This window comes from Maylandia zebra, linkage group LG18 (assembly GCF_041146795.1).
Source record: "Maylandia zebra isolate NMK-2024a linkage group LG18, Mzebra_GT3a, whole genome shotgun sequence".
Lineage (NCBI taxonomy): Eukaryota > Metazoa > Chordata > Actinopteri > Cichliformes > Cichlidae > Maylandia > Maylandia zebra.
The window spans coordinates 2,989,192-3,014,787 of NC_135184.1; the positions used below are offsets into that span (position 1 = coordinate 2,989,192).

The following is a 25,596-nucleotide window of genomic DNA, read 5'->3' on the forward strand; positions in this document are numbered from 1 at the left end:
GCCTAACAGAGAAGTTACTACTTGAACTGAAGTGTCCCTGCTAGCTGTCTGCTTAGCTTCACCTCAGCTAACTGGAATCACTGAGCAGGACCAGTGGGCTGTACTGGAACTGCTGGTGTGTTAAAATTTCACCGTGATGGTCAGAACATCCGACAAGTTTCTGCTTCAGGTTTGGTGAGAAACTCTTTCACTGAGCGCTAATTAGCAGATACCTGGATGAGGTCATTGCACCTGTGCAGCTTATTCAGCCTTTAACTGTCTTTTTAAGTATCATCACTGATGGCTGCAGAAACACAAGGTGCTTTAGGCAGCTGTTGTTGTGATTTGGTGCTGTGTGTATATAACACTGAAAGGTGGTAGTAGCTTGAAAACTGGTAGATGTGGGTGTTGGTGAGGTGACCGTTTCATCCTCGGATGAAGATTCCCAGAAAGTCTGTTTTCTTGCCTCAGAGGAAGCCATACCGTTTTTTCCTAATTCACACAAAACACACGGCTGAGGGCATTTCAACATTTAAACATGGGACTCAAATGGTCGTTAGGGGAACTGCAGCTTTTGTCATCTGTGTTAGTTTATTGTATTTTACGTTGTTAAACTCTGGGATCATCTCCAGGTTTCGTAATGAAGTAATTGTGTAGCTGTAAATCACCGGGGACGTTAAGACTGAATGAGATTCTTCTGCAGCAGCTTCTGTTTCACAGCCATTTCCTTTGTGCTCTGACTTTATTGTGAAGGAGCTCTGACTTTATTTTGAAGGCGCTCTGACATGTTTCCTCGTGGCTTTGGTAAATCTGAATATACTGGATGTGCAGCTTCACACATCAGCATTCACGATGGGTTTTAGGCACAAAGTGAACGATCACAAACCGATAGTTTTGTTATGCAGTGGGTCCATTGTGCCTGTAACGGCACAGAGAAGTGGAACATTTGGGTTTTTGAGAGGGGGGGTGAAGTCCCATCATGCATCACTGATGTTTGTACTTTACATGAATGTCACGCCGCCTCCCTCTCCTGTTTCTCGTCTCTGCCGAGGATAAATCCTCTGCTTTTAGCAAACCAAATCAATACGCCACAGCAGTCCTTGAGAAGGTTCCACTTCTCTATGAAATGAACCTCACTCTGGAGATATCAGCCTGTGTGTGTGTGTGTGTGTGTGTGTGTGTGTGTGTGTGTGTGTGTGTGTGTGTGTGTGTGTGTGTGTGTGTGAATGGTTTTTATCAGAACTTTTCAGAGGATGTTGAACTTCCTGTGGCCTTTGAAAACGATCTTTTGTCTGGAGAAGAAAGGAGTGCGATGAAAGTTTCACTGATGACGCTGTTAAGGACGCTCTAATTTTCTCCGATGTCCTTTTCAAACTCTGAATCCTCGATGAGCCAGAACATTAGGAGGCGAATAACACGGCTTATCCTGATAGCATAGATGTCGAGGTCTGGATATGTTGGGCGTACGTGAATGGTGAGGGTGTTGGATGTGATGGAGATTGAAAGGTGTCGGGACTAAACCTCGTATCGTGAAGCTGTCGTTGGTGCTCCCCGTACCGAGGGCCATTTGGGAGGCAGCTGACTGTGAGCTATAGAGAATCTGCTGCTAATATCTTTGGCATCGCTCTAAAGCAGCCGGCCAAATTCCAGACTGTAGAGGCCCACTTCTAAATCTTCTGCAGCAAACCCAAACCTTTTAATGACTGCTGTGATCATCATAGAGCAGAAAATCACACAAAACTGCACAAAAAAAGTTTTGTGATATTATTTATTTGTTTTGATTTTGTGGTGATTTACTCTCCAGTTTAATTTCTCAGGATCAGAAATAGAGGATTATTAAAGATTATGTCTTTCGTCCTGTCTTCCTTCTCTCACCCCAACCGGTCGCAGCAGATGGCCCCGCCCCTCCCTGAGCCAGAGGTTTCTTCCTGTTAAAAGGGAGTTTTTCCTTCCCACTGTCGCCACAGTGCTTGCTCATAGGGGGTCATATGATTGTTTTTCTCTGTATGTATTATTGTAAGGTCTACCTTACAATGTAAAGCGCCTTGAGGTGACTGTGATTTGGTGCCGTATAAATAAAGTTGAGTTGAATTGAATTAATACATCCTACATGTTCTGAGTCAGGCGTGAGTCATATAAACGTTAAACCATCTGATTTTTAAGGTTGTGCATCTGTTTCTTTAAAAAAAGAAGAAGAAGAAAATAAGAAGATTTTCAGTTAAATAAAAGAAGTTGAATTTGCTGCTTACGTGCAGTACCGCCGTTGCCCACCAGGAGGCCGTGGTTTTCTGTTATGTAAAATTTTCAAATATGTTTCAGATGGCAGACACATTTGGGCCTAATTAGGGCTACTTTACTAATTTGATTTTACAAGGATTACATTATCGTTAAGTAAGGCGATGCTGAGTTTCGATGAGTAATCTGATCTGATGCAGTTTTGTATCTACATATCTACAATGATTGCTGTGTTTATAAAACGACAACTAAAACAACAAAAACAGAAATATTGTTTCAGTTAAAACGAAAACAGCACAAAGAAAAAAAATTACTCATTCCGCGGCTCTGGCGCTGCTGGGTCTCTGAGTCACTCCTCATGCATAAACCAGCCAATCATCTTTCCTCGTGAGATCATCAACAAACTAAACACAACGCACCGTAGGGCAGGCCGCTCCTTCATAGGCTGCCTGCAGAGCGTCACACATTTGTGCCAGTTTTTACTCTTGTTTTTTAGACAAAGTAAACTTTCAAAGGTCCGGACATCGCTGACCTCAGCAGGCAGGCTAGCATTCATTAGCATTAGCTAAAGGAAAGACATCCCAGGGTCAGCGCTGACCTCCAAAACCAAACAAACATCCCTCCATGAAGCCCGGGACCTGCTGAACTCCAGAGCTACAAAGCTTAAACCAACACTACAGAGCCAGAGTCTGCAGTTCCTCTAATGTCCACTCGAGGCTGGCTTAAAGACTGAGTCTGTCCCCACAGAGTCACACGATATCTGATTCCAGCATAACAGCTGTAGCAGGAATATTTTATTATAGATCTGACTCATGAAACTGGGTGGAGGAATTCAAGGCGTGACGTCCCTGAACTGGGTCTCATGGCCGTGTTTGAGCTGGTAAAAGTGTTAAAAGCAACATCGTTGTGGCCAAAAAGATAACGTGAAGAAATGCAGTCCAGATGTGGAATAAACTGCAGGTAGGTCAGTCTTCATACAGCCTGGGTCTCATCTTAAATGAAGTAAAGGTGAAAGAAGAACACGATGGTAACATTTAGGGCTGAGGTAGCTCATCTGGGTCCTGTAGAGGGTTTAATAGGAGAAAAAAAAAGTAGTCTTTCCCAGATTTGCCTGTAAATCCAGAGAAAAGCAGTTCTAACCACCTTTCAGACGGGCTGTGTCTGCTCCGGTGTGTTGGAGTCACATATCTGTGTCTCTGCAGGGAAAGGGTTAAAAGGATGTCGAAGGACTCGGAGCAGCAGACAGAAGATGAAGTATTGACGTCCATCTCCTGGAGTCAGGGCTGCAGGGGAGGGGGGGTAGGGGGGTTAGATAACGAGCCGGAGGAGAGGCGGGGTGGCCATGACGACCGGGCCGGGCTCGAGGGATTTGGGAGGTGGATGTGCCTCCGGGCGGCGGCTGCTGCCACGCTCCGTCAGCTTCTTTAGTTCTGCTCCGATCCAAAGGAGGGAATTATGTGCATTTCAAATCCCTGTTTCTGTTGTAAAATGTATGAGGCCGAGGAACCCGAACACAACACGGCCGGGGTCGACTACAAACAGAAAAACATCAGCAGCGGAGGCAGATAACACGGCGCGGACACACAAACAGCGCCAACACACAAACAGCGCCAACACTGGTTTGTGAACGAGGCGCCTTCATCTGCATGTGTGTCTGTCTCCAGCTGGAGGTTTAAAGACTTCGGCTTGTCGTTCAGCATAATCCCAAATTGTCTGGGTATTAAACCTGCAAACAGGAAGCAGCGCACACACACACACACACACACACACACACACACACACACACACACACACACACACACACACACACACAGCTGATCAGCAGTCAGCCTCCAGGCTGATGGATGTGGCTGCTGCTTGGACTTAATTAGCCACGACTGCCCTGCAGACCTACACGAGGCTGCTGAACTGGCTCATTTGCTCTGATTCTCCTGGGTTTGTCCATTATTTCTCACAGAGACGTCAAAATCGAGAAGGTGACACCTGAGATTTGAGAAATGAGATCAATAAGTGGAGGAAACTGGAGCAGCCGGACGATCGGATGGCATTAGGACAAACGATGATGCGACTCTGGGATGTTTAACGATGGTTGGCTCTGCAGCTCTGAACGTTTACTGTCAGAATTTAAACTTCATATCTCACATTTTCTGTATTTTTTTTTTGTGTCTCACGTGTTTCATTTGCTATTTCATTTTTTCCTGTATTTACTTTTTTGAATTTTTGAATAACTTCTCTCATATTTGAGATTCTGTTTCTAATGTTATTTTTGGCTCATTGTGTTATATTCATATTTTATATTGTTCTAGTTTTTTTGACATTTTTTCTTTTCCAGTAATTTTAATATGAGATTAATACTTTTAATCTCAGATTTAAGATTTTCTCATATTGAAATTTTTTTTTTGCACAATTTTTCTGACTTTATTTTTAAAAGATTTTGACTTGTTAAAAATCTTTGAAGCTCTCTGTGTTTGTTATTTGTATTGTTTCCTCTCATGTTTTTACTTCTCATTACTTTTACCACATTTTTGGATTTTTACTAACCTTTTTAACTTTTTTTTTTCTTCTTCTTTTTTGCCTGTCCCGTTTGGCTCTTTTTAACCTTTTTAACTTTAACCGCAGTTTATTTTTCTTTCTCTGTCACAAATTCACCCCTGAAAGTGAAATCTGATGTTTTGTTTGCTCGTCTCTGATGATGTGACGTTCACGTTCACTAATCAGCATCCTGATGATTAACTCTCAGATCAAACAGGTGAGACTCCTCAGCTGTTTGGCTCAGTGTGAGGTTCACGGTGAGGAAAACTGAAATTATTGATCAGTAACTGATCACATGTGTAAGCTTCACACGTTCAGCATCGGTGAATGTTTGTGATATTTCTTAAACAGCATCTGTTTGCGCGTGGGCCTTGGCTGAAACACGTAAGAGGATTTTCACATCAGACACCATAACATTCATTTTAAAACTCGGCTGTTGTTACCTTGAACGACTTCTTCCAAACTCGCCTGTTACTCTTTTGTTTTCTTGCTCGTTGAGTCTGAGTGTTATTTTCTCAGCTGGAGGCTCACATTGCCCGTCTCTGAGACGCTGCTGAGCTCCAGGGTTGGCTGTTACTGCGGCCAGCGGCGGCCATTTTTGGGACTCGGGGAGGTTTGCAAACAGTAATTACAGGCCATTACACGGCTCCTCAAAGCCACTCGGCAGCGCTCGTGCCGGCACCGAGGCGGGAATCTGCTGCAGGAATCTCAAAGGAAATGTGGATTATTCAAGTTCACAGCACATTTCTGAGCCGTGTAGGCCTGTTATTATCTGTGTGTGTGTGTGTGTGTGTGTGTGTGTGTGTGTGTGTGTGTGTGTGTGTGTGTGTGTGTGTGTGTGTGTGTGTCGGCTCTAGAAGTCTCGCAGATAAAAATGCCCATAAATAAGTCGCCTTGTGACATTTCATGAACTGATCGTGAGTGAAAGTTTAAAAGCCAAACTGATTCAGGATCAGCTGCGAGTTTGTCCCCACAGCATTCAGCCTGAGAGCGGCGCTCTGATGTTTCAACGAGTTTCAACACTCAGTATCATATAGGTGTGTTTTCTACTACTAAGAGGGGCGGGGCTTCTGATATTAAAACCTTTTGTGTGAGAGGGGAGGCAAATAACAAGTTGAATAGATGGAGGTAGAAGGGCTTGTTTCAGACGGATGAACCGAGAGGATAAAACGAGTCAGAGTCCGAGAATAAAAACCATGTCGTGCATTAACTTATAAAGATTTTTATTTTGAATTTCTTTTTAATGTAACTAAACATTCAATAAATAAAATAAAACTAACAAGCTTCCTGATGAGGATTTTATTAACTCATTATAATTTATGTATTTTTAGGCTCCTTGTTTATTTCATTGTAAACTATCGTACCTTTTTATTGGCTGTTAGGCCAAAGTTTGGTTCAGATATGTGCTGGTTACACCAGAATCCCCCAAATTAGCTGTTGCCTCACAGAAGTCCCTCCCACCTGCTAACAATCCTTCTGAGGCTTATTTTGACTGTGCACCATGCAAAGCTGGGGGCTTATTATTATTATTGTTATTATTATTATTATTGTTGTTATTATTATTTTATCCTTTGAAGTCATACAGTAGCACCTCTTGGAGTTCTAACTCCATGAGCCAGTTTACCAGGTTCGGATTAGCCTAGCACCGAACTGAAAGGATCTTTATTAAAAACAGTTTGTGGTCTAAGACGAGACCGACTGTTGTCCATCCCTGTGAAACTGAGCCATAGTGTTTACATGTTTATCCATGTAAACACTGTCAGGATAGGTTGATCCCGGATTATTCCGTTTATCTTGGATCTACCGATAGTATCAGGCTGGTTTACTGGGATACAGCAGGGTTTTCATGGTTAGGTTACACCACCAATTCAGCTTGATTTATTTAGCACCAATCCACAGTAACCGATTCAACCGAGCGCGTTAGATTGAAGAGGAAAAATCACAGCGAAGAAGCCAGCGATTCCCCGGGAGAGAGCTTTTTTCCACCTGAACCGTCTCTGTGAGTCAGAGTACAGTCAGACTCCTGTAATTGTGAGCAGCTCCTCAGGCAGGTGAAGATGAGAAGTGACTTCTGCTTTGTGCATTAATGATGATACCACCCACCAGTTTTCTTCCCTCTGAGGAGAGCAGATTTCTCAGCTCTGCGAGTCCATCTGTTATTTCCCCGGTGTAAACACTCACCTGTAGTCCAGGTGTCTGCTCGGGCTGATAAACAATCATCTCTGTCGTGTCCGTATTTTTCCTGCAGCTCAGCTCGCCGTCTGCTCTCATTGTTCATAAACTCATAAACTTGTCTGGACGGAGCGTGTGATCAGAGCCGGGATGTCGGGATTTAGCAGCAGCACTCGTGGAGGTGCCGCAGGTGTGACTCACCTTATTGATCCGCCTGCCTGTTGTCTGTCTCCGTATTTAACGCGCTGCCTTTGTTTGTGTCTCTGCCGTTAGATCTGTCAGAGAAGAAGAGCGACCTGAGGGTCTGTGATGACTCCACCTGCCGATTCGGGGGCACCTGCAGAGAGGACGGTGCTCAGCTCAAGTGTGTCTGCCAGTTCCAGGTAGATGACATCATTTTGCTTTTTTTTTAATCTTATTGGATATAAAACGTTTACCTGTTCATCAATGACATGTTTAAGTTAGAGTTGTGTTCCATTAGTTGATGTTAACAAGGTTCCAGAAACATTCGCTGATATTATCTATAAAGTGTATTACTGTATTTTCCGCACTATAAGGCGCACTTTAAATCCTTTCATTTTCTCAAGAATCGACCGTGCGCCTTATAATCCGGTGCGCCTTATGTGTGAATTCTGATGTGCTTACTGACCTCAAACCCATTTTATGTGGTACACGGCGCTCAAAAATCTGTTAGAAAATGTTTTTGTACGACTTTGGTAAGCTACGAAGCCGCACCGCCTGATGGATTGTCGGAGCATTACAGCTATCGTCAGGAGCCTCGCGGAGTAATCTGGGTCCTAAACTCCGTCCCTTCAGGTCCCAAAAACAAACGAACACTGCGGCATCACTGAGAGTTAGAAACTGTCTAAATTCTTTCATCTTTAATAAGATGATCAGCGTTGTAATAAGGTGCAACAATTAAGTTTAACATCCAGGCATCCATGAAAACAGAATTTATTAAGTTTAATGGAGTTTGAAGTTAGCATGGAGTTAGCTCGCTAGTTTCCACCTAAACATGATATAGCATGTTCTGACTGAGAGATTTCTGAAAAAATTAAAATGTGAAGACATGAAACTAAACAACAGTGACTTTTGTAGGGTTACTGAAGTTGGACTAGCTGGTATATAATGATGTGCTACGTGGTCGCTAGCGACACGGCTATGTTAGCATAAACAGTGAAGCTGGAGGATGAACGCTAACTTTTTTCCACTCCATAAAAGTTAACGTGAGGGTTCCCGATGGTTAGGGACAAATGCAATCGCATGGCAGGATGCTGTAAACAGACCAAACTTCAGTCAGGAGAACAACTGAGATAATCCATCCACAATACGAGATTAGTCATTAATATACTGCAACAACATGGGAAAGTTTGACTTATCTGACTGTTTTGTTTTGCTTAATGTGCCTTACGGTGCAAAAATACGGTATTCTAGTAAATATTTGGAAAGCTGTGTGCAAAAGTCTTGCCACCCCGCATGTCTTTATAGGTTGCCATGAAAACAGGAAGTGTTTGCAGCAGTTTACTGAAACATGCAAACATGCACAGAAATACAGCTTATGAGGCAAAAACAGAGTTTGTGCAATTCTAACAAGCCTGAACGTTGATGTTTGGTGTGACCACCTTTATTCCTTAACACAGGCTGAACATTTCTTGTCATTTAAGTAGTCTAACAGTAGGTGGATGGGATGAATGTCCAGATGCACGTCTCAGCTCCTGTGTCAGGGTTTTGTAAAATAAAGACCCTATGCAGTATAATACAGAGAGACCACAACGATCATATGACCCCCTATGAGCAAGCGCTTTGGGGACAACATTCATTGGCTTCCTGTTAAATCCAGAATTCAAAATCCTGCTCCTCACATACAAGGTCTTAAATAATCAGGCCCCATCTTATCTCAATGACCTTGTAGTACCATATCACCCTATTAGAGCACTTCGCTCTCGCTCTGCAGGCCTACTTGTTGTTCCTAGAGTATTTAAAAGTAGAATGGGAGGCAGAGCCTTCAGTTTTCAGGCCCCTCTTCTGTGGAACCAGCTTCCAGTTTGGATTCGGGAGACAGACACTATCTCTACTTTCAAGATTAGGCTTCAAACTTTCCTTTTTGCTAAAGCATATAGTTAGGGCTGGACCAGGTGACCCTGAATCCTCCCTTAGTTATGCTGCAATAGACATAGGCTGCCGGGGGATTCCCATGATGCATTGAGTTTTTCCTTTCCAGTCACCTTTCTCACTCACTATGTGTTAATAGACCTCTCTGCATTGAATCATATCTGTTATTAACCTCTGTCTCTCTTCCACAGCATGTCTTTATCCTGTCTTCCTTCTCTCACCCCAACCGGTCGCAGCAGATGGCCCCGCCCCTCCCTGAGCCTGGTTCTGCCGGAGGTTTCTTCCTGTTAAAAGGGAGTTTTTCCTTCCCACTGTTGCCAAAGTGCTTGCTCATAGGGGGTCATATGATTGTTGGGTTTTTCTCTGTATCTATGAAGCGCCTTGAGGCGACTTATGTTGTGATTTGGCGCTATATAAATAAAATTGAATTGAATTGAAAACGGGGAGGAAAAACTCCCTTTTAATCCTCCACCAAATCCAGGCTCAGGGAGGGGCAGCTATTAGTTGGGGGTGAGGGGTGTAAACACTGTGTGACAGGAATGCACACTCCATGCTTTAGTAACACTTATGTGCGTCTATATTTTGCACCCCATTTATGAAATAAATTCGCTAACAAAGCTAGGTAGCATTAGCTGATAATTCCACCCTCTTGTCCACACGCCGGTCACTTCTAGCTCTGAAAAAGCTAACATGGTGGTAGCCAGAATGCTAACTTTGATCAGTGCACAAGGAAGCACTATCTCTCATTGGCAGCTCAGGCGCCCTACCTCTGAAAATGAGACAGGCATGTCATGTTCACCTCCCTCTTTAATATGAAAATGGAGCAGTCACAGCAGCAGTGTGTGAATAATAAAATCCTGCGAGCAGCCAGCCTGTCTGCGGTCTCTTCTCAGTTAATTCTTGTTAGTTTTAGGAGCTAAAATGAGGAAAAACACCGTGAAGTTCTTTCTGACACATAAAGAAGCATGACCCACCTGCAGCGTGTTCAGTAAGTGACCCCAGTCAAGTCTGTCCCGTATTCAGTAAGTGAAAATAAAATAAACAATAAAAGGTGAATCAAATGGACCATTACGGCAAGGCTGGGATGGTCAGTTTGGTAAAGTAAATCCGTTGGGCATCTTTCTTTGCCTTTAGACAACAATTCTGAGGGCAAAAGAGCCAAACGGGACAGGCAAAAAAAAAAAAAAAAAAATTTTAGGAGCTAAAATGAGGAAAAACACCGTGAAGTTCTTTCTGACACATAAAGAAGCATGACCCGCCTGCAGCGTGTTCCTCTGATATGAAACAAAATATAATTACTCTCCCGTCAGCCTGTTGTATTCGCTGCATATTTAATCGAACGGCTGCAAAATAAAAGCAGCGGCGGCGTGAAGGGCAGCTCCTGGAAGCAGAATTCACCACAGAGCCGCAGCTTCACCGCAATAACAAGACACACGGCGGCTGTTTGAAGCTGGCCGTCACGCTCCGTGAGCTGAAAGCAGAACCCACATTCATGTGCACACAAAGAGGACAGAGCGAAGCGAGCGCAGCCGTTCGACGTGATCAGAGGAGTTTCACAGCTGTCCGAGCGAGACGGCGGCTCTGAGGAGTCTTCAGCTGCACACAGAAGCACCGACAGCCTGAATTATAACTCTGATTGTAACAGGAGGAAGAGCCTGAAAGCCTTCCAGTCCACACTGACTGCATGATGAAAAGCCCGGCCCTTTGTAAACCCACCGCCCACCCTGACCACCTGATGCAGTTCATGCCCTGAAGCGCGCAATACAGTCAAGTACAACTTGCAGAATGAGACTCGTGTAAGTCCACACCGCAGCCCCGACATCACCCAGAACGCTTCTTCAGGACCTGAAGTTATTTGATCAGTGTGATGCTGTGTGAGACCACCAGTGCCGTTTCTCCATCTCACCGCCATTCGTCATGTTCACAAGTGTTAAAATATGATTATATTATAAAACTAGGAGATGAGCCTGGTGTGCAAACACAGGTACAATAAGATCCTGCATGTGCTGTAGCAGCAACTGATCCCACACGACGTTCCGATCCTTTAAAGTTTATCCAAAACGCACTTTTTGAAGTTTTTCTCTGGCGAATGATGAGAAAAAAAGATCAAACATCCGAGTACCGAAGCTTGTTTCTGCTGCTGCACATCACAGACGTGTATCCATGATAGTGACGCTCAAAGTAGAGGTATAAATAAGGCTGAACAGAGATTTGATTTTGTCTTCAGATCAGGACACAGATGGAGTCGCAGTAACATTTATTTGGTGTCTTTCAGCCCTGCGAACTTCACGTGGAAATCTCCTGCATGGATGAAGTTCCAAGGGCTCAAAACAACAGAGTTAAACAAGTTATGGTACAAGCAGGGTGATTTTTCATGGAATGACCCTTTAATTTGTTGTAAATAGTTATCATCATGTCAAGCCTTCCTTTATAAATGCAGTCATTTAAAAGGTGACTGCCCCCTAGTGTCCAAATGTGTATCGTGGCAAAACAAAAGAAGAATAAAGAGCCGTTACAGGTAGTTCAAACATGCAGAAGTCTACTACTTCCTGCTGCAGCTTTGGATCTACATTTAATATTAAACAGTGCAAGCTTATTAATAAATAAACACTAAAATCGCTTATTAGCAGAAGCAGAGCCTTTCTGGCTGCTCCACAAACCTCACACAGCTAAATCGTTCTGTTTTCATTTTTCTGCCACTAGACTTGCTAACAAGATGAACAGTAATTGTAATTGGAAGGCTTTGAAAGGTCAAGCACGCTGGATCCTTTTGAGAACGACCTGACTGTCATCTGTTTCCCATCTTCTGTTTTGTCTCCACAAAGGGCCTCAAGGACAGCCTGAAGGTTGCTTGTTGATGGTGCAAAAAAACATCACACTGTGTTCTCGTGTCTGCAGGGAAGAGCAGATGTAGTGTAGGGGAAGAGGCGCTTCTGGGGGTTTTATAATGGGATCAAACAGCGGGGATCGAGGCCCAGTTGATTCAGATTTCTATATCTGAAAATTTATATGAAAACAAAGCACCGAAGCAAACCATGTGAAAAGTGGTTCAAGCTTCAGTGAGTTTTATTTGTGGGCAGGCGGAGGTGCCCGTCTCTGTGTTCAGTTCTCTACGTCTGCATCTTCACAAAGAATATTCATGGACGAGAACTTCCCCAAAGTCAACTGGGAGCATGATCCAGATGTTTGCAAAGTGAGTTTTATTTGGAGGCAAGTCATTTCCTGTCATACATATCCTCTTCCAGCAGTGGATGTTCATATTAAACTTCCTCGTGTGCCTAAAGCTCAGGCTGCAGACTGCTCAAAACACTTTTGCGTCTACTTTTGGATCTTGGTGATGTCATAGATTGGAAACCCCACCCACCTGCTCTTCAAACCTTCTGTTTGTGACAGTCAGCCAGTCAGTACAAAGCTGGCCTAAAGGGGAGGAGCTTGTTTCAGACAGAGGGGGAACTGAGGCTCTGCACCGAGGACCATTGTGAGATAAAGAAGGATTATTTTTAGCTGTTAGTCATGCAAAGCTACTCTAAAAGAGTAAAAATATGGAGCTGGAGATGAGCAGAACTGGCACTATTTAAATTTTCCCTTTTCAAATATAGTTTCTGACAATGGCTGTGCTTCACCTCGCAGCATTATCGGCTCTGTGAAAGTAAAAAGTGTCTGAGAGCTGAAGTGGCCCTTTAATGCAGATAAATAAATCTAACTCTGCACTGCGAGTCAGCAGTTTTCAGCGGATTTATCTCCCGTGGAGCCTTGAAATAGCTCGAAACCATTAAAACTTTATGGTTTCTGTGCAGGTTTGCGTATGTGTGAATGTAAATCAGTCCAAGACACACATTTTTACGTGTGTTACGCTTTAGTGAGATGACAGAGATCCTCATTAAAGCTATTTCACTGTCTGATAGGAGCTGCTCCACCTGCCTGCCTGCAGGCAGGGCCATGCAGTCAAAAAAATCAAACATTCACCTCCAATGAAACTCATCACACCTGCCTTCATTTAAAGGACTAATCTGTTCTATTTTCACCGAAATAAGCCTTCTGTTCTCCTCTAACCAGCAGGGATCCGACTAATTCCCGATCATTAAAACTTCTGAGTTTGCTTCTCTGAACAGAAAAAGAGCTTCAGTCACTAAAACTGAACAAAGAAAGCCAAACATGCTGATGAGTGCTGATAATGAGCTCTAGCTGAAAGTCTGATGGAAAGAAAAAAACACGTTACAACAAATTTACTTCAGCAGAACAAAACCACAAAATGCTGACGGAGCAAACCAGGAAGACTCCTGACAGGACAGAAAAATGTTCTCCTCTCAGCTGGAGGTTGGATGCTGCTCATCGGTTGTTTTGTCTTTCAGCTGCCGACTCCATCGGACTCTCTTCCTGTTGGATATGAACCTGGACTGCTTCTGCAGTGTGTTGGAGGTCACGGAGGTCAAACCTGCAGGGGATTCCTGCTAAATGATTGATGTGTGAGAGTTAATAGAATATGGATTGCTGAACACTGATATGTGTCCTTGGCAGCTGTAGCTTATAGCTGACAGTGTGAGCAGAGTGGGTTTATATAACCTCCATGGAGAGCGAATGAAACTCTGTAAGTGCCTGACAGCTTGCATCATATTTGACCCATATTGATCACACATGTACAGCACAGGCTTGATAACACCATCTTTCTCCTCTCTACCTTTAAACGTGCACTGCATGGACTCATTTCAAGTCGTGAACTCATTTCTGTGCAAACATCCAAAGGAGGTGATGCTCAGGCTCAGGACCTTCAAAGAAAACATGCTGAGAGCCGCTCAGTTAAGAAGAAAACTAGAACCACATTGCAACAGTGTTGCAGAATAATATAGCGAATTACATTTGATAACATAGTAACGTTTCTCTGACTCTGATGTAACACAAATAAATAAAATACTCTGTATCTGAAGGGTTTTATTCAGGACTGTGTGTGTTTCTGTGAAAAACTGCTTGTAGGATCTCATTTAGCGGCTGTAACTCGAGGTGATCATATCGTGACAGTTTCTCATCGTCATACAAGAATTCTGGCCCAGACTTGTTCACAGCGTTGCTTTTTGAGGTTCTTTCATGCACATCTCTCTTTAAGTCCCACCACAGCATCTCAGTCGGGAGGTCAGAGGTCTGAACATTGACTGGGCCTCTGCAGAACTTGGGTCCTTTTCTGTTTCAGCCCTCGTGTTGTAGATTTGTTGCTGTGCTTTGGGTCATTTCATGGTGCATGACCCAGTTTGGTCCAAGCTTTAGCTGTGGGACAGATGGCCTCACATTTGAGTCAAAAATCTTTCGATATGCAGAGGAGTTCAAGGTCAACTGTACGGTGCCCGAATCATCACTTCTCCACCTCCGTGCTTTGTAACATGCTGTCACAAAACTCTCGGGGGTTTTGCAGTTTCTCTGAGCATTGGACGGTGTGAGATTGGGGTGAATTCTCTGGGAAAATTGTGTTAACACACCTTAATGTTCCACACCAGCAAACTTCCACAGCTTCTGCTCTTATAATGTGCTCACACACGTGACTCCTATGAAACTCATGTGTTAAGTGTTTTTATTGTATTTCTGTTCTAAACTTTGTGACTTACAATCTGAGAAATGTCGTCCATATGACAACGAGTAAAATCTAAAGCTAACATTCAAACTGATAAACGCTGATGAAACTTAAAGCATCTAAACATGTTTTAACAATAAAAGCTTGACTCAAACGAGCAAAATAAAACCAAAATGTAAAACTAGACCTTATTGATCATCATTATTATTGTAACCAACAATAATTCCTGTAATGTATATAGCTGATGTAATCAATAGTTTTGCATAGTTGTGCTAGAGTCAATCTACATGTTTTTGACTCCTCCCCCTGAGTGAAGCGACCCCCTCTCTCCATGGTTCGTCTCCGTTGTCACACTGAAGCTTAATTAACATCTGATTGTGTTTGATTTCCAGTGTCACAAAAACTACGTCCCTGTGTGCGGCTCAAACGGAGACACCTACCAGAACGAGTGCTACAGGCGACAGGCGTCCTGCAAGCAGCAGAGACTCATCTCCCGGGTGTCCGACGGGCCCTGCTCCACCGGTGAGTGTGTGCCAGGAAGTACACAGTGTTGACGCAATGGAAACGGGAATTAACGCTGTCCGGGTGACTGACCGATTGAGAGTGAGGGTTCGTCAGAAAAGTGAATTATAACGGCTCATTTACTGATATCGAGCTGCGAGGACATCAGTCAGGCTATGAGGGCTTCCGCCGTTTAAGGCGTCATCTGAGGGAATCATTCAGCTGCCGCCTCATATTAAGAGTCGTGGCGTCTTCATTTGAACATCGCCTTCATTCGTGTTCATTCTGTTCCATCACTCATGATGTAATGGCTTTTTTAAAACAGCACAGAGGGAATTACGAAGAGAAACTGTCGAGAAACAACCTCATATACAACCTCATGATATACACACCGTCTTAAAGCATCCAACTTTTAAATATATATATACTCAGCGCCTGATATAATCAATCAATGCTGCGAGTGATGCAGGTGAGTGCAAAAAGCAGTTCAAGTAACAAGTCTTCTGCTGCTCTGACACTAAAACCTAATTTCACATTTCAGTTTGCACAGATTCTTTTTCAAGAAAAAATATGAGAAATTTGCTAAGTTTCCATTTATTCTTGGACTCTACTAAAGGAGCTTTGTGTGATTTACAGTTCACAATAATCCTTATTTATCTTATCTTGGGCCTTAATGCTGTCCACCAGTAGATGCTCTCTGTTTTAGCTCCTCCCACTCCCATTATGCTAACAATCTTCTGATTGGCTGCCTCGCTCAAAAGATTTTAAACAGCAGGAGGGGCTTCTGTGCCTGTAATGACCATATTAGGGATATCCCCTCTCTGTGACATCATATAAATCCAAGAGTAGAAAAAAGCTGCAGCAGTGAAGCTGAGAGGAGCCGACATAATGAAGGTAGAGAGTTTAAACATTTGGACACCAAAGCAACGGACAGTCAGGGTGGAGTGGGTGGAGGCAGGTGTCAGCGGTGATTTGTGATAGAAGCACAGCAGCAGAGTGGACGGGAAGGTTTAAAGCTGGTAGTGTGCATCATTCTGCTGTGACAGTAGCACTGACAAAGACAGGCGGCCGAGCTAAGAGTAAGACTTTCACTGGGAGTGAGCAGGAAGGACTGGATTCACTCAAGAGACAGAGGTGGAGATGATGTGGATGTGTGCAGAGGAGGAAAGGTGGATATATTAGACGAAAGATGATGAAGATGGAGCTGCCAGGCTGGAGGAAAAGAGGAAGATCTTAGCAGCTAAAAGAAGAAGAAGCAGAAAACTGCCCGATTTTAGATTCCAGAGCAGTTTGAAACTAAACTTTGAGGCTTAAATAGAGAGAGATGTCGCTGCAGTCACGTACTCGTGACATCCTCTCCAACAGAATATTTTCATTCAAGTTTGTAGAAAAACTACTTTTAAGCTGTAATTAGTCTGCTGTGACCGTCATTACGAGAGGAAGTTTTTAAAAAGCCGACATTTTCTAACACAAAGGGATTTTTTAAAAAGTATCGAATAACTTTCAAATTTTATATAGACCTTTTTATTAGATACAAGCTAAAACCATTAAAGGTACATTTTACTGCTTTTTACGAGAGACAAAGACACTGGTAGTGCCGCTTTGTTTATTTAGAATATTTTTGACAGCCACAGTTAGCAGCAGATAATTATACGTTTTTTTTTTTAATATATACACACAATTCTCGTTTCCCGACCAGAGCGTCAGTATCCAGTAAAGGTCCTAAGCTGCCCCCCCCCCCCGCTAACCAAGCCTACCTCAGACACGTGCGCTGCCCAGATTAACAAGGACCGCATCAGGTGTTGAGCAACCAGGACACCCTGATGAGAGCTGGGCTACTGGAACTAGACGGTGGGTGAAAACAGGGCGCTGTTGGAATGCTACTACACAAGTAACCCCAGCGGAAAAATCACCTTTGTTGCTGACAGATTTGATAGATCACATTTGAGCCTCTGCTGAGTGTAACTGCTCGGTCTCTGACCCTGGACTTTCATAACCCTCCAGGTTTGGGAGGATTTTACTGACTCGTTCAGCGACTCGTAATTAAAATTGATCTGCGGCTGATTAACTGGCTCGTTCTCTGAAATCAATGTGACTGATGACGTTGTGCAGAGTTCAGAGGAAAAGCCGAGGACGAGCTCTCAGCGTTTGATGTTCAGTCAATTAAAAACATAATGACAGTGAACTCGGAAGGCATGAAAACGCGGCAGCAAGGCCGACTGCTGGAGCATAATTAAAAGTATAAGTGAGGCACTTATTCACATTATAAAAGCCAGAGTTTGAAATATGATGAGTTCTATGTTTGTGCAGAGAAACACCTGAAATACTTCATATTATACAGTTTCTAGTTAAAAGCTTGTCTTTTCTAACAGCTCAGGTCTGCTGTGTTATCTTATTTTCAGGGAAATGAAACGTCTCTACATATTGTTGACATTGAAAGGATCTATATGTGTGGTTAAAATCAGTTCATGCTGAATAAATCAAATAAAATAGCTGCAGCTCTGATGACCTTTGACGAGCTCTGTAAACCTCAGGGATGTGTTGGAGTCCGACTCACCGTCACATCCATTGATCAGTTATTAAAGTGGACCTCCTGCATCAGAACCAACACCCACACAGACGAACAGCAACAACACAACCTGGAACAGAAGATTGAATCTTGATTTTCAACGCCCAACGCGCATGTTCAAAACAACGGGCAGCCGGTTTAATCGCTCACAGCGAGCGGGAAGAATGCAGGCGGTGAGAGCTTCTGACGTTATATCGATTTAAATCAACAGAGCCTCCGCTTTCTTTGTTTTTCTGACCGTTGGGTCGTTAAGATGCTGACATCACTTATAGTCTTCAAAGTTATTTCCGAGCACATCACAACAGTAACTACTGGAGAATAGTTCAGTCTGGACTATTGTTCCTGTTCTCGCATCGTTTTTAGGAATGTCTGAAGTTCAGTGCAAATAATCTTCCTGAGTCATGAAATAAAATCTTTCCAGTTGTTCGTCGTGTCTTTGATCTGAGCTCTGTTCGCCCCTTATTTGTGTTTAGCCATTTAAAAACGGAGGTTGGTTATTTGTTTGTTGAATTTCTCTTGTTCTCTGATGACGTATCGACTGACTTTCTAGTCCGAGGGTTTCCTGCTATGCCCGAGCCTCTCGTCTTTTTAATGTGCTGCAGTTCTGGCTCTTATTTTTGAGAAATGAAACAAGCCTCCAAAAACTATAGTCCTCGCTCTCCTCTGCCTTTTTATTGGCGTTATTCATGTGCAGCACATCTTTAACTGCTTAAAACCTCACAGTGAAACTGCAGCCCAGGGGCGCCGCCACTCCAGATATTTTAACCCTTCATTAAAGAGTCACTCTTGGTCCAAATAAGACTTCAGTGTGGACGTCCAGCTCAGCGCCGGGTGTTTTTATTGAGTAATCGTCTGAGATGTTCTCTTGGCTGAAGTTTGCCCCTCACACATTTAACCCTCATCCTCCATCGTCCCTATGCTAACGTCTTTATTTTAATATTAAATTAGATTAGCTACAGCTCCAAACACTGCTGCTGTTTAGTATTCACTTATTCCCACGCTTGTGATAATGCCGTGCAGTTTAGTTTTTTAGAATTACTTCAATCAGAACACAGTTTATCATCTTTAGAAGGAAACTAGCGAGCTAACTTCCTGCTAACGTCTAACTGCTCTAAACCTCGGTGGTCCTTGTTTTCAGTCTGATTTCTGTGTTCGTGGTCGTCTAGTAAGTCAATTATATTAATTTCTGTTTACAAACCTGAAAACCTCTCAGCTTTGGATCATTTAAAAAAAGAAGATGCCCGAAGTTTAGCCGTAGCATCTGATTTAGCGTGGGTCATTTAATGGTCGCTCCATGTTGGGCTCTGTTCTGACAGACACTTTGGTTCTGTTATATATTTTGTGGCATCTTGTCCCCTCCCAGGCCTGTTTTACTCTGAAAGCCTGTGTAGATCATTAAAACCACTCATTATCTTTAAGAAGTCAGATTACAGCACAAGGCCGACAGTATCCTGATTACTTACGAAGATCCTGACCACTTAAAGCTTAAGATCTAACAGATGGAGTTTTACTGCATCAGGACAATTAATACCACATTAGCACGTCACACCACAGCCATCCTGAAGCCATGATCATTACTGTGCTGCTGTAACCTTTAGTCAGCCTTTCCTCCAGATGCTGAACCCACTGCTCCCATTAGTGAGCTGCTGCTGGTGCTAACAGTTGGTGATCTGGCTTTCCAACGCCTCACTGGAAAAACCATTGCTTTGAGGTTCTGCCTATGTGAGCAGATGTACTGTTACACTTAAATGTGCAAAAATATTTGACTTTAATTACATAATTAAAAGTAGCAAACCATAAAAACAGGATGAGACTGTATTTACACAAACCTTTGGCCATATGCTGCATATCTACAGAGCCGTGTGTGAGGAATGAATCAGGTTTCATTTCCCAAAGGCTGCTGGTCTTCCACAGCTGGATGCTCACCAGCCATCCATCAGAGCTACGCTAAAGCACTAACAGGTTAGCATTTTCCCCATCAAACACCCCGCAGATTCCCTGGACTCGGATGTCTCTGCAGGCCAGACAGATTTTATGTCTCCTCTCCTGAGAAATGAGTTGTGGAAACTTATAGCAACGCCACAGCGGCTACGTTGGTGGTGGTGGTCAACTCCATCTGCAGGGGCAGTGGCCTGATTTCCCAGGAGGCATCGGCTGGTGCTCTGCTCTTATTACCCACTACACCGGAGAGCTTGTGCCCTCCACTTTCCTTGCCTCCCTCCTGGCCTTCTGCAATTTCCTCTCCCTGAGATTTATGCTTCCTGTAATTGGAGCGTTCGACGGCTTTGAGCCGAGGCAACCGCACGAAAGCTCGGCTGATTTTATTTCCCCGAGCAGGACAGGAGATGGAGGAAATGCAGCGATTTGGGTCCCTTTTTTTCTTAGAGAGCAGTGTGGGAGGTTACAGGAGCTGGGACAGCTGAGACTCCTCGCTGGGATCTGATCACAGGTCAGTGGTGGGTGTAGCTGCCCAGCTGAGAGGCTGAGACTCCACATTAGCCTCAGGTCAGACTTATTACTCTTTAAAACGCTCGTTGTTGGCTTTCTGGCTCCATTGGCTGAGGAGAGCAGAGAGCAGAGCAGATTTCACAGCTGGAAGAAGATGATGTGACATTACAGACCTTTGAAGTTCAGACAGCAAACTTTTCAAGGGAACTTCTTCTGCTTTCTGCCATATATATACTGTTCCAGTGGGTGTTCATATTAAATTATACCAAAAGTATCAAATAATGATGCCAGCAAATGTGGATATTCTCTCAGGCTTCAGCCTGCTCTAAACACTCACACAGTCTTTACCCCACAGCCATAAACGGCTGATGCGGTAACGTCGTCACCGGGTGGGCGGTGTGGACAACTAAGCTTGTGATTGAGGCGATATAGGAGCCTCAAAGTTTTACCATGAGTGGATTTACTAAAAGTTTAAATCTCAGTGACCTCGACCTCAACGTTAGGTCACTGTCAACTATGGCAGCACAGGTGTGTCTGCTAGGAGGCTGACGGATGGCTGCCTGAGGTTTTTTTCTAGTCTTGGATCTGCATGATGTCATAGAGAGGGGATAGCCCTCATAAGTCATCTGAGGCACACAGCTGTAGCAGTGAACCCTTTTTTGTGCTGTGCAGCCAATCAGAGGGAAGGCTCAAAGGGGGAGGGGCTAAATCGTGTAGTTTCAGACAGAGAACAAACTGAGGGGATGGACCAAGGCCCAGGCGCTTTATATTGTAAGATAAAGACCAGTAAAGATGTTCATTAATTACAAACGACTAAATTATTGATGCACTCCTGCAGCTAAAGCAGAGTACTCTGAATAATCAGCGAGCTCATGATCCATCACAGTTCAGGTCGTTGCCAGTGAAACAACATATCTGACCTTTACCTTGATTGCAGTTTGGGTAAAAACTCATTAGTTTGTGCTAGTTTGATTAAATTTGGACCACTACTGTAGGAGTAGCAATTCTGGAATGAGCTTATTGATCCTTTAATTCAATTCAGTTTTATTTATATGGCTCTAAATCGCAACAAAGCACTTTATATTGTAAGATAAAATGCTAAAATAATACAGAGAAAACTCCAAAAATCAGACCAACCCTATGAGCGAGCACGTGGTGACAGTGGCAAAGAAAAACTCCCTTAAACAGGAAGAAACCTTCTGCAGAGCCAGGCTCAGGGAGGGGCCAGTTGGGGTGTGGGGAGGGCAAAAGTTTATAAGTTTCTAAGATAAATGAAGATAAATTGTAACCGAATCAAGCAGAGCTGCTCTAGTTTAAAGAAGTGAAAGCCTGAACACTTTTTTATTACTTGACTGTGTGTAAAATAGTAGAATTAAATTGAAAAAAATGTAAATAACTAATCAAAAACAACAATACCCATGAGCCTCCAGCACCAGTCAGGTGTGGAGGGGTATAAACATTAAGACTGTAATTTAAAGACGGCACCACTGTAGCCAAATATGTCAAAATGTGACCAAATAAGAAAAATTCTATGAAATATTAAAATTGTAATAAAATCAAGACAGTTCTCACTGTCTGCGCTCTTTTGGTTTCATGGGGGCCACTCATGAGATTGTCCTCACGAATAAGTCAGAATCTGAAAAAAAATATCAGTTATTGTCTTTATTTATTATTATTTTACAAGGACGCTGTCCATAAAAGACTGTTGCACAAATACACGCAGACTGGTCTGTTCAGAGTTTACAGCAGGACCCTCGATGTTGCTGTTTCCAACCAGTAACTCCAACCGATCATGTGTAGCAGAAGCAGCTGGTTATGGGTGTTGAATCATTTCCCTGCCTGGATGGAACCTGATGTCTTTATAGTCTGATTAAGTGGAAGCAGAATGACTTTCTTAGATCGGCTCTGATTGGCCTAAAGGGAGGTTGGCCTCAAAGAAAATGAGCTAAAGCAGCTTGGTTCAGTTGAATCGAATGGCTCTACCGAGGTTCGTAAGATAAATAAGGATTATTTTGAACTGTGAGTCATGCAAAGCTGTTCTAGTGGAGTCCAATAGTAAAAACTACAGAGGTGGAAATGAGCACAAGAGGTCCACTTTAAAAGCAAAACTGGACCTGGCTATCGATAGCATGTGCTGTTTAGTATGCAGATGCAGTGAGCAGCTCTGGGACAAACATCAATGTCATCGATTTTCCTTCATGTTTATGTGAACCTGAGATACAAACAGGGCCCCGCTGGAGCCGGAATGAGCTTATCGATGGCCAGGCCAGCGTCCCCAGGAATTACGCCCAGTCCCACACCAGTCTATATCTGAAGCCAACATTTAGTGCTAATGCAGGGAGACTTGTGTCCTTTAGGCAGCGAGCGTTTGGAGGTGTGGAGGCGCTCTGGATGAGGTGGGAATCTTTATTAATCTCAGATCCTGTTCTTGGCCCAATTAGTTTGTAAATCAGTTGTTTGATCAATACAAAGACGAGCTCTTTGTGCACTTCATTATGTGTCAGAGCACTCGCCCTGCAGATGAAACATACTTCCCCTTTAATTAGGAGCTGGAGTGTGCAGGATGTTCTAACGTAAAACCCTTTTTCTGGGTGATTATTAAAACTCACTGAGGTCTGAGTTACAACATCAGATATTTCTGACCTGTCACAGTACCAGATCATTTGTAGAAATTGTCCAGTGTTCAGCTGGTTGTAGTTTTACGGACTTCATAGTTAATAAAAAGAAATCAACCTGCTTTTGGTCCTTTTTCTGTCTTTAAGTGGTTCATCTTAACATATTTGCCGGGATTGTTAGTCTCCAGAGGATGGATCCTCTTGATTTTGTAGGTTCTTCTCTTCACACCTACTGAACAGATTACAGGTGTATTTAACACTCAGCAGGTCACCGGGGAGCCAGGCTGTCGAGAAGGGTTTGGTTAACTTCCTGCTCTTTTACATGACATTTTTAAATGTAATAATATTTAAGAAGGTCCAGTTACACAACACATCCTCAAACAAAGACCCAAAATATTCCACATGCATTATAAATCAATGCACTAGCCTAATGGTTGTAGCGGTGATATTAAAATTTCTTGTTTAAAGTAAAAAATTCAAGCGAAAAAAAAATGCATTTGAAAAAGCGCTTAATTTAAAATAACACGAAGGTTTATTAGTTTGACACCAGCAAACTGCATTTTTCTCCTTTTTCATAAACTTGTAAATCGTCTCAGATTTCTGTCTCTGACTTATTTCATTACACTACAAACATCGACAACTGTAAGGACAAAGGAAAAGACTTTGCAGACACCAATATTGAAGCGAAGTCCAGTAACAGGTCCGGCGTGAGGTGACCGAGGCTCTAAATGTGTAGACCAGACCTGGGTTTGGTGACATAATCCTCTGTCATCAGATACCTTCTGCATCTCTTGTGACATTCAAGGAGTATTTTTGGCATCATGGCTCTGATGGGTGAAGCAATTGTGGCCACTGAAAGGCCAAAGACGGGTTTTTAACTTGCAATAATAACCACCTTCAGGTAACTGCTGTTGTGATTTGGTGCTATATAAATTGAATTGAACTGAACTGAATTGAGAGATAACTGCACTGTCTGAGGCAAAGAAAGTCCTTATTAGTAGGATGGAATGATGGTAGCGTCTTAAGGTTGCAGGTGTTGGTGTATCAGCTCTTTTTTAAATGATATTTTTACTGGTTTAAAGTGTAAATAAGCACTCAGTCACGATTAGACACTAGAAACTACTCGGTAAGGTTTCAGCACTGAAAAGAAGCTTAGATTAGGCAGCAGAGTCCTCTCGGTTTGGTTTTAGCTTTAAAACCTTACTGGTTTGGTTAGAAAAAGAATTTTGGGTTATAAGACGCTCATCAACGACAGTAACCCTGCTCATTAATAAACAATGCGTTTGCAGCGTCATAACCGAATGCATCAGGGCACCACAGGACAGCAGACTTACTGTCAGGATGACAGCAGGCTGGTCATGACGCAGGGCTCGCAATATCGCTAGCCCGACGTCCCGGGGCTAGCAATTTTTCCAGTCGGGCTACCAAAATCTATCTCTGCCCTGCCCGTCGGGCTATTGTAGGAAGGAAAAATATAGGCTGCACTGTCGAGCGCAGATCCACTGAGCGCTCCACACAGACAGCATAGTCAGAAGGAAGAGCGCAGGGCAAGCTAGCAAGACAGAAGTTAAGCTCTCCTTGCAACAGGCAAATTGAACGTCATTCAGATCTGGCGTTTGGAATTATTTTGGTTTTCATGTGACGTATGACCCTGAAGGTAAGCGAGTCATGGACTAAAGTAAAACAGTATGTTGAATGTGCCATGCAATGCTCAATTACATTGGTGTGAACTAGTGTGTTAGCGCAGTTAGCTCGTTAACGTGTTGGCCGTCTAGCCCCATGCACGGAGCGATCGGCGGTAGCTCGTTAACGGAGATTTGCCGTGTTGTGGCGTTAAGGTCATTTCAACGAGATTAACCTGAAAGCACTAGTGGGAACACAACGAATATGACTGCACGTTTACGCCGACATCATCCTAGTGCAAAGACAAGTGGAAGCAGACAAAAAAAAGCAAGCATGCTACTAACTTTAGCCGAGTCATTTAGACAGCTGTTAGCACGTGATTCTCCTTATGCTGCTGAGAATATAGCCCAGAAGAAGCGGATAGTATAGCTTTTATTTTGGAAAGAGACATTTCTCTGTAATAAACTCTCTTTTCCAAAGATGAGTGATTCCTCAATCAGATACAGGGCTCGCAATATCGCTAGCCCGACATCCCGGTGCTAGCGATTTTTTTCAGTCGGGCTACCAAAATCTATCTCTGCCCTGCCCGTCGGGCTATTGTAGGAAGGAAAATATATGTCAATGCTTTTGCATTCTTTCAGAAATGTAGCTGGGTAATTATGTCATTAGCACCGGTGAGCCACTGTCAATGTGACATATTGAAGTCGCGTTTGAATTTGCGCTTGTTTTTTGCTTTCACTTTGCAATCGCGCGAACTGTGTATAGAGAGCGACAGCACTGATCTGTGAGTGATGATAATTTGCGCACCAATTCCTCTGACATCGTTTTATCAATCGTTAGCTTACTATGCAAACATGACAAGTGAAATCTCCCTCAGCAAGCTTAAACATGTGAGAGGTTGATCGAGCAGAGAATCGCTGACCGTTATGTGTGTGTGTGTAAAAGCAGCAGGATATATATTTTAGTTCTGCTGAGCCAAATAAGACAGGTCAGGGTGAAGAAGTGACAGCCAAAGAAAAGCTTACCACAAAATGGAAAAGTTATGACAAATCAGACTATAAGGCAAAAAGAAAGTGCAGCTTTATGGTTTCATGGACAAAATAATTTCTGTGGCTGGGATATGATGAGCTATATAACCAGGGCTGCACATAAGTGGTCCGCAGGTGCGCATTCGCTGTCAAAAAAACAAAAAAACAAAACAAAAACGCGCACAAGATATGAAGTTGCAACGCGTGTTTGCATACATAAGA

At 43.2% G+C, this 25,596-nt stretch overlaps 1 protein-coding gene across 1 annotated transcript in view; it reads left to right on the forward strand.

The window, feature by feature from the left end:
• Window positions 1–25,596, forward strand: part of tmeff1a (transmembrane protein with EGF-like and two follistatin-like domains 1a) — a 113,454-nt gene that overhangs the window by 43,212 nt on the left and 44,646 nt on the right. The window contains exons 2-3 of the mRNA XM_004569474.5: window positions 7,192–7,301; window positions 14,983–15,112. Of these exons, the coding sequence (XP_004569531.1) occupies window positions 7,192–7,301; window positions 14,983–15,112 (240 nt within the window). The remainder of the gene's footprint in view (window positions 1–7,191; window positions 7,302–14,982; window positions 15,113–25,596) is intronic.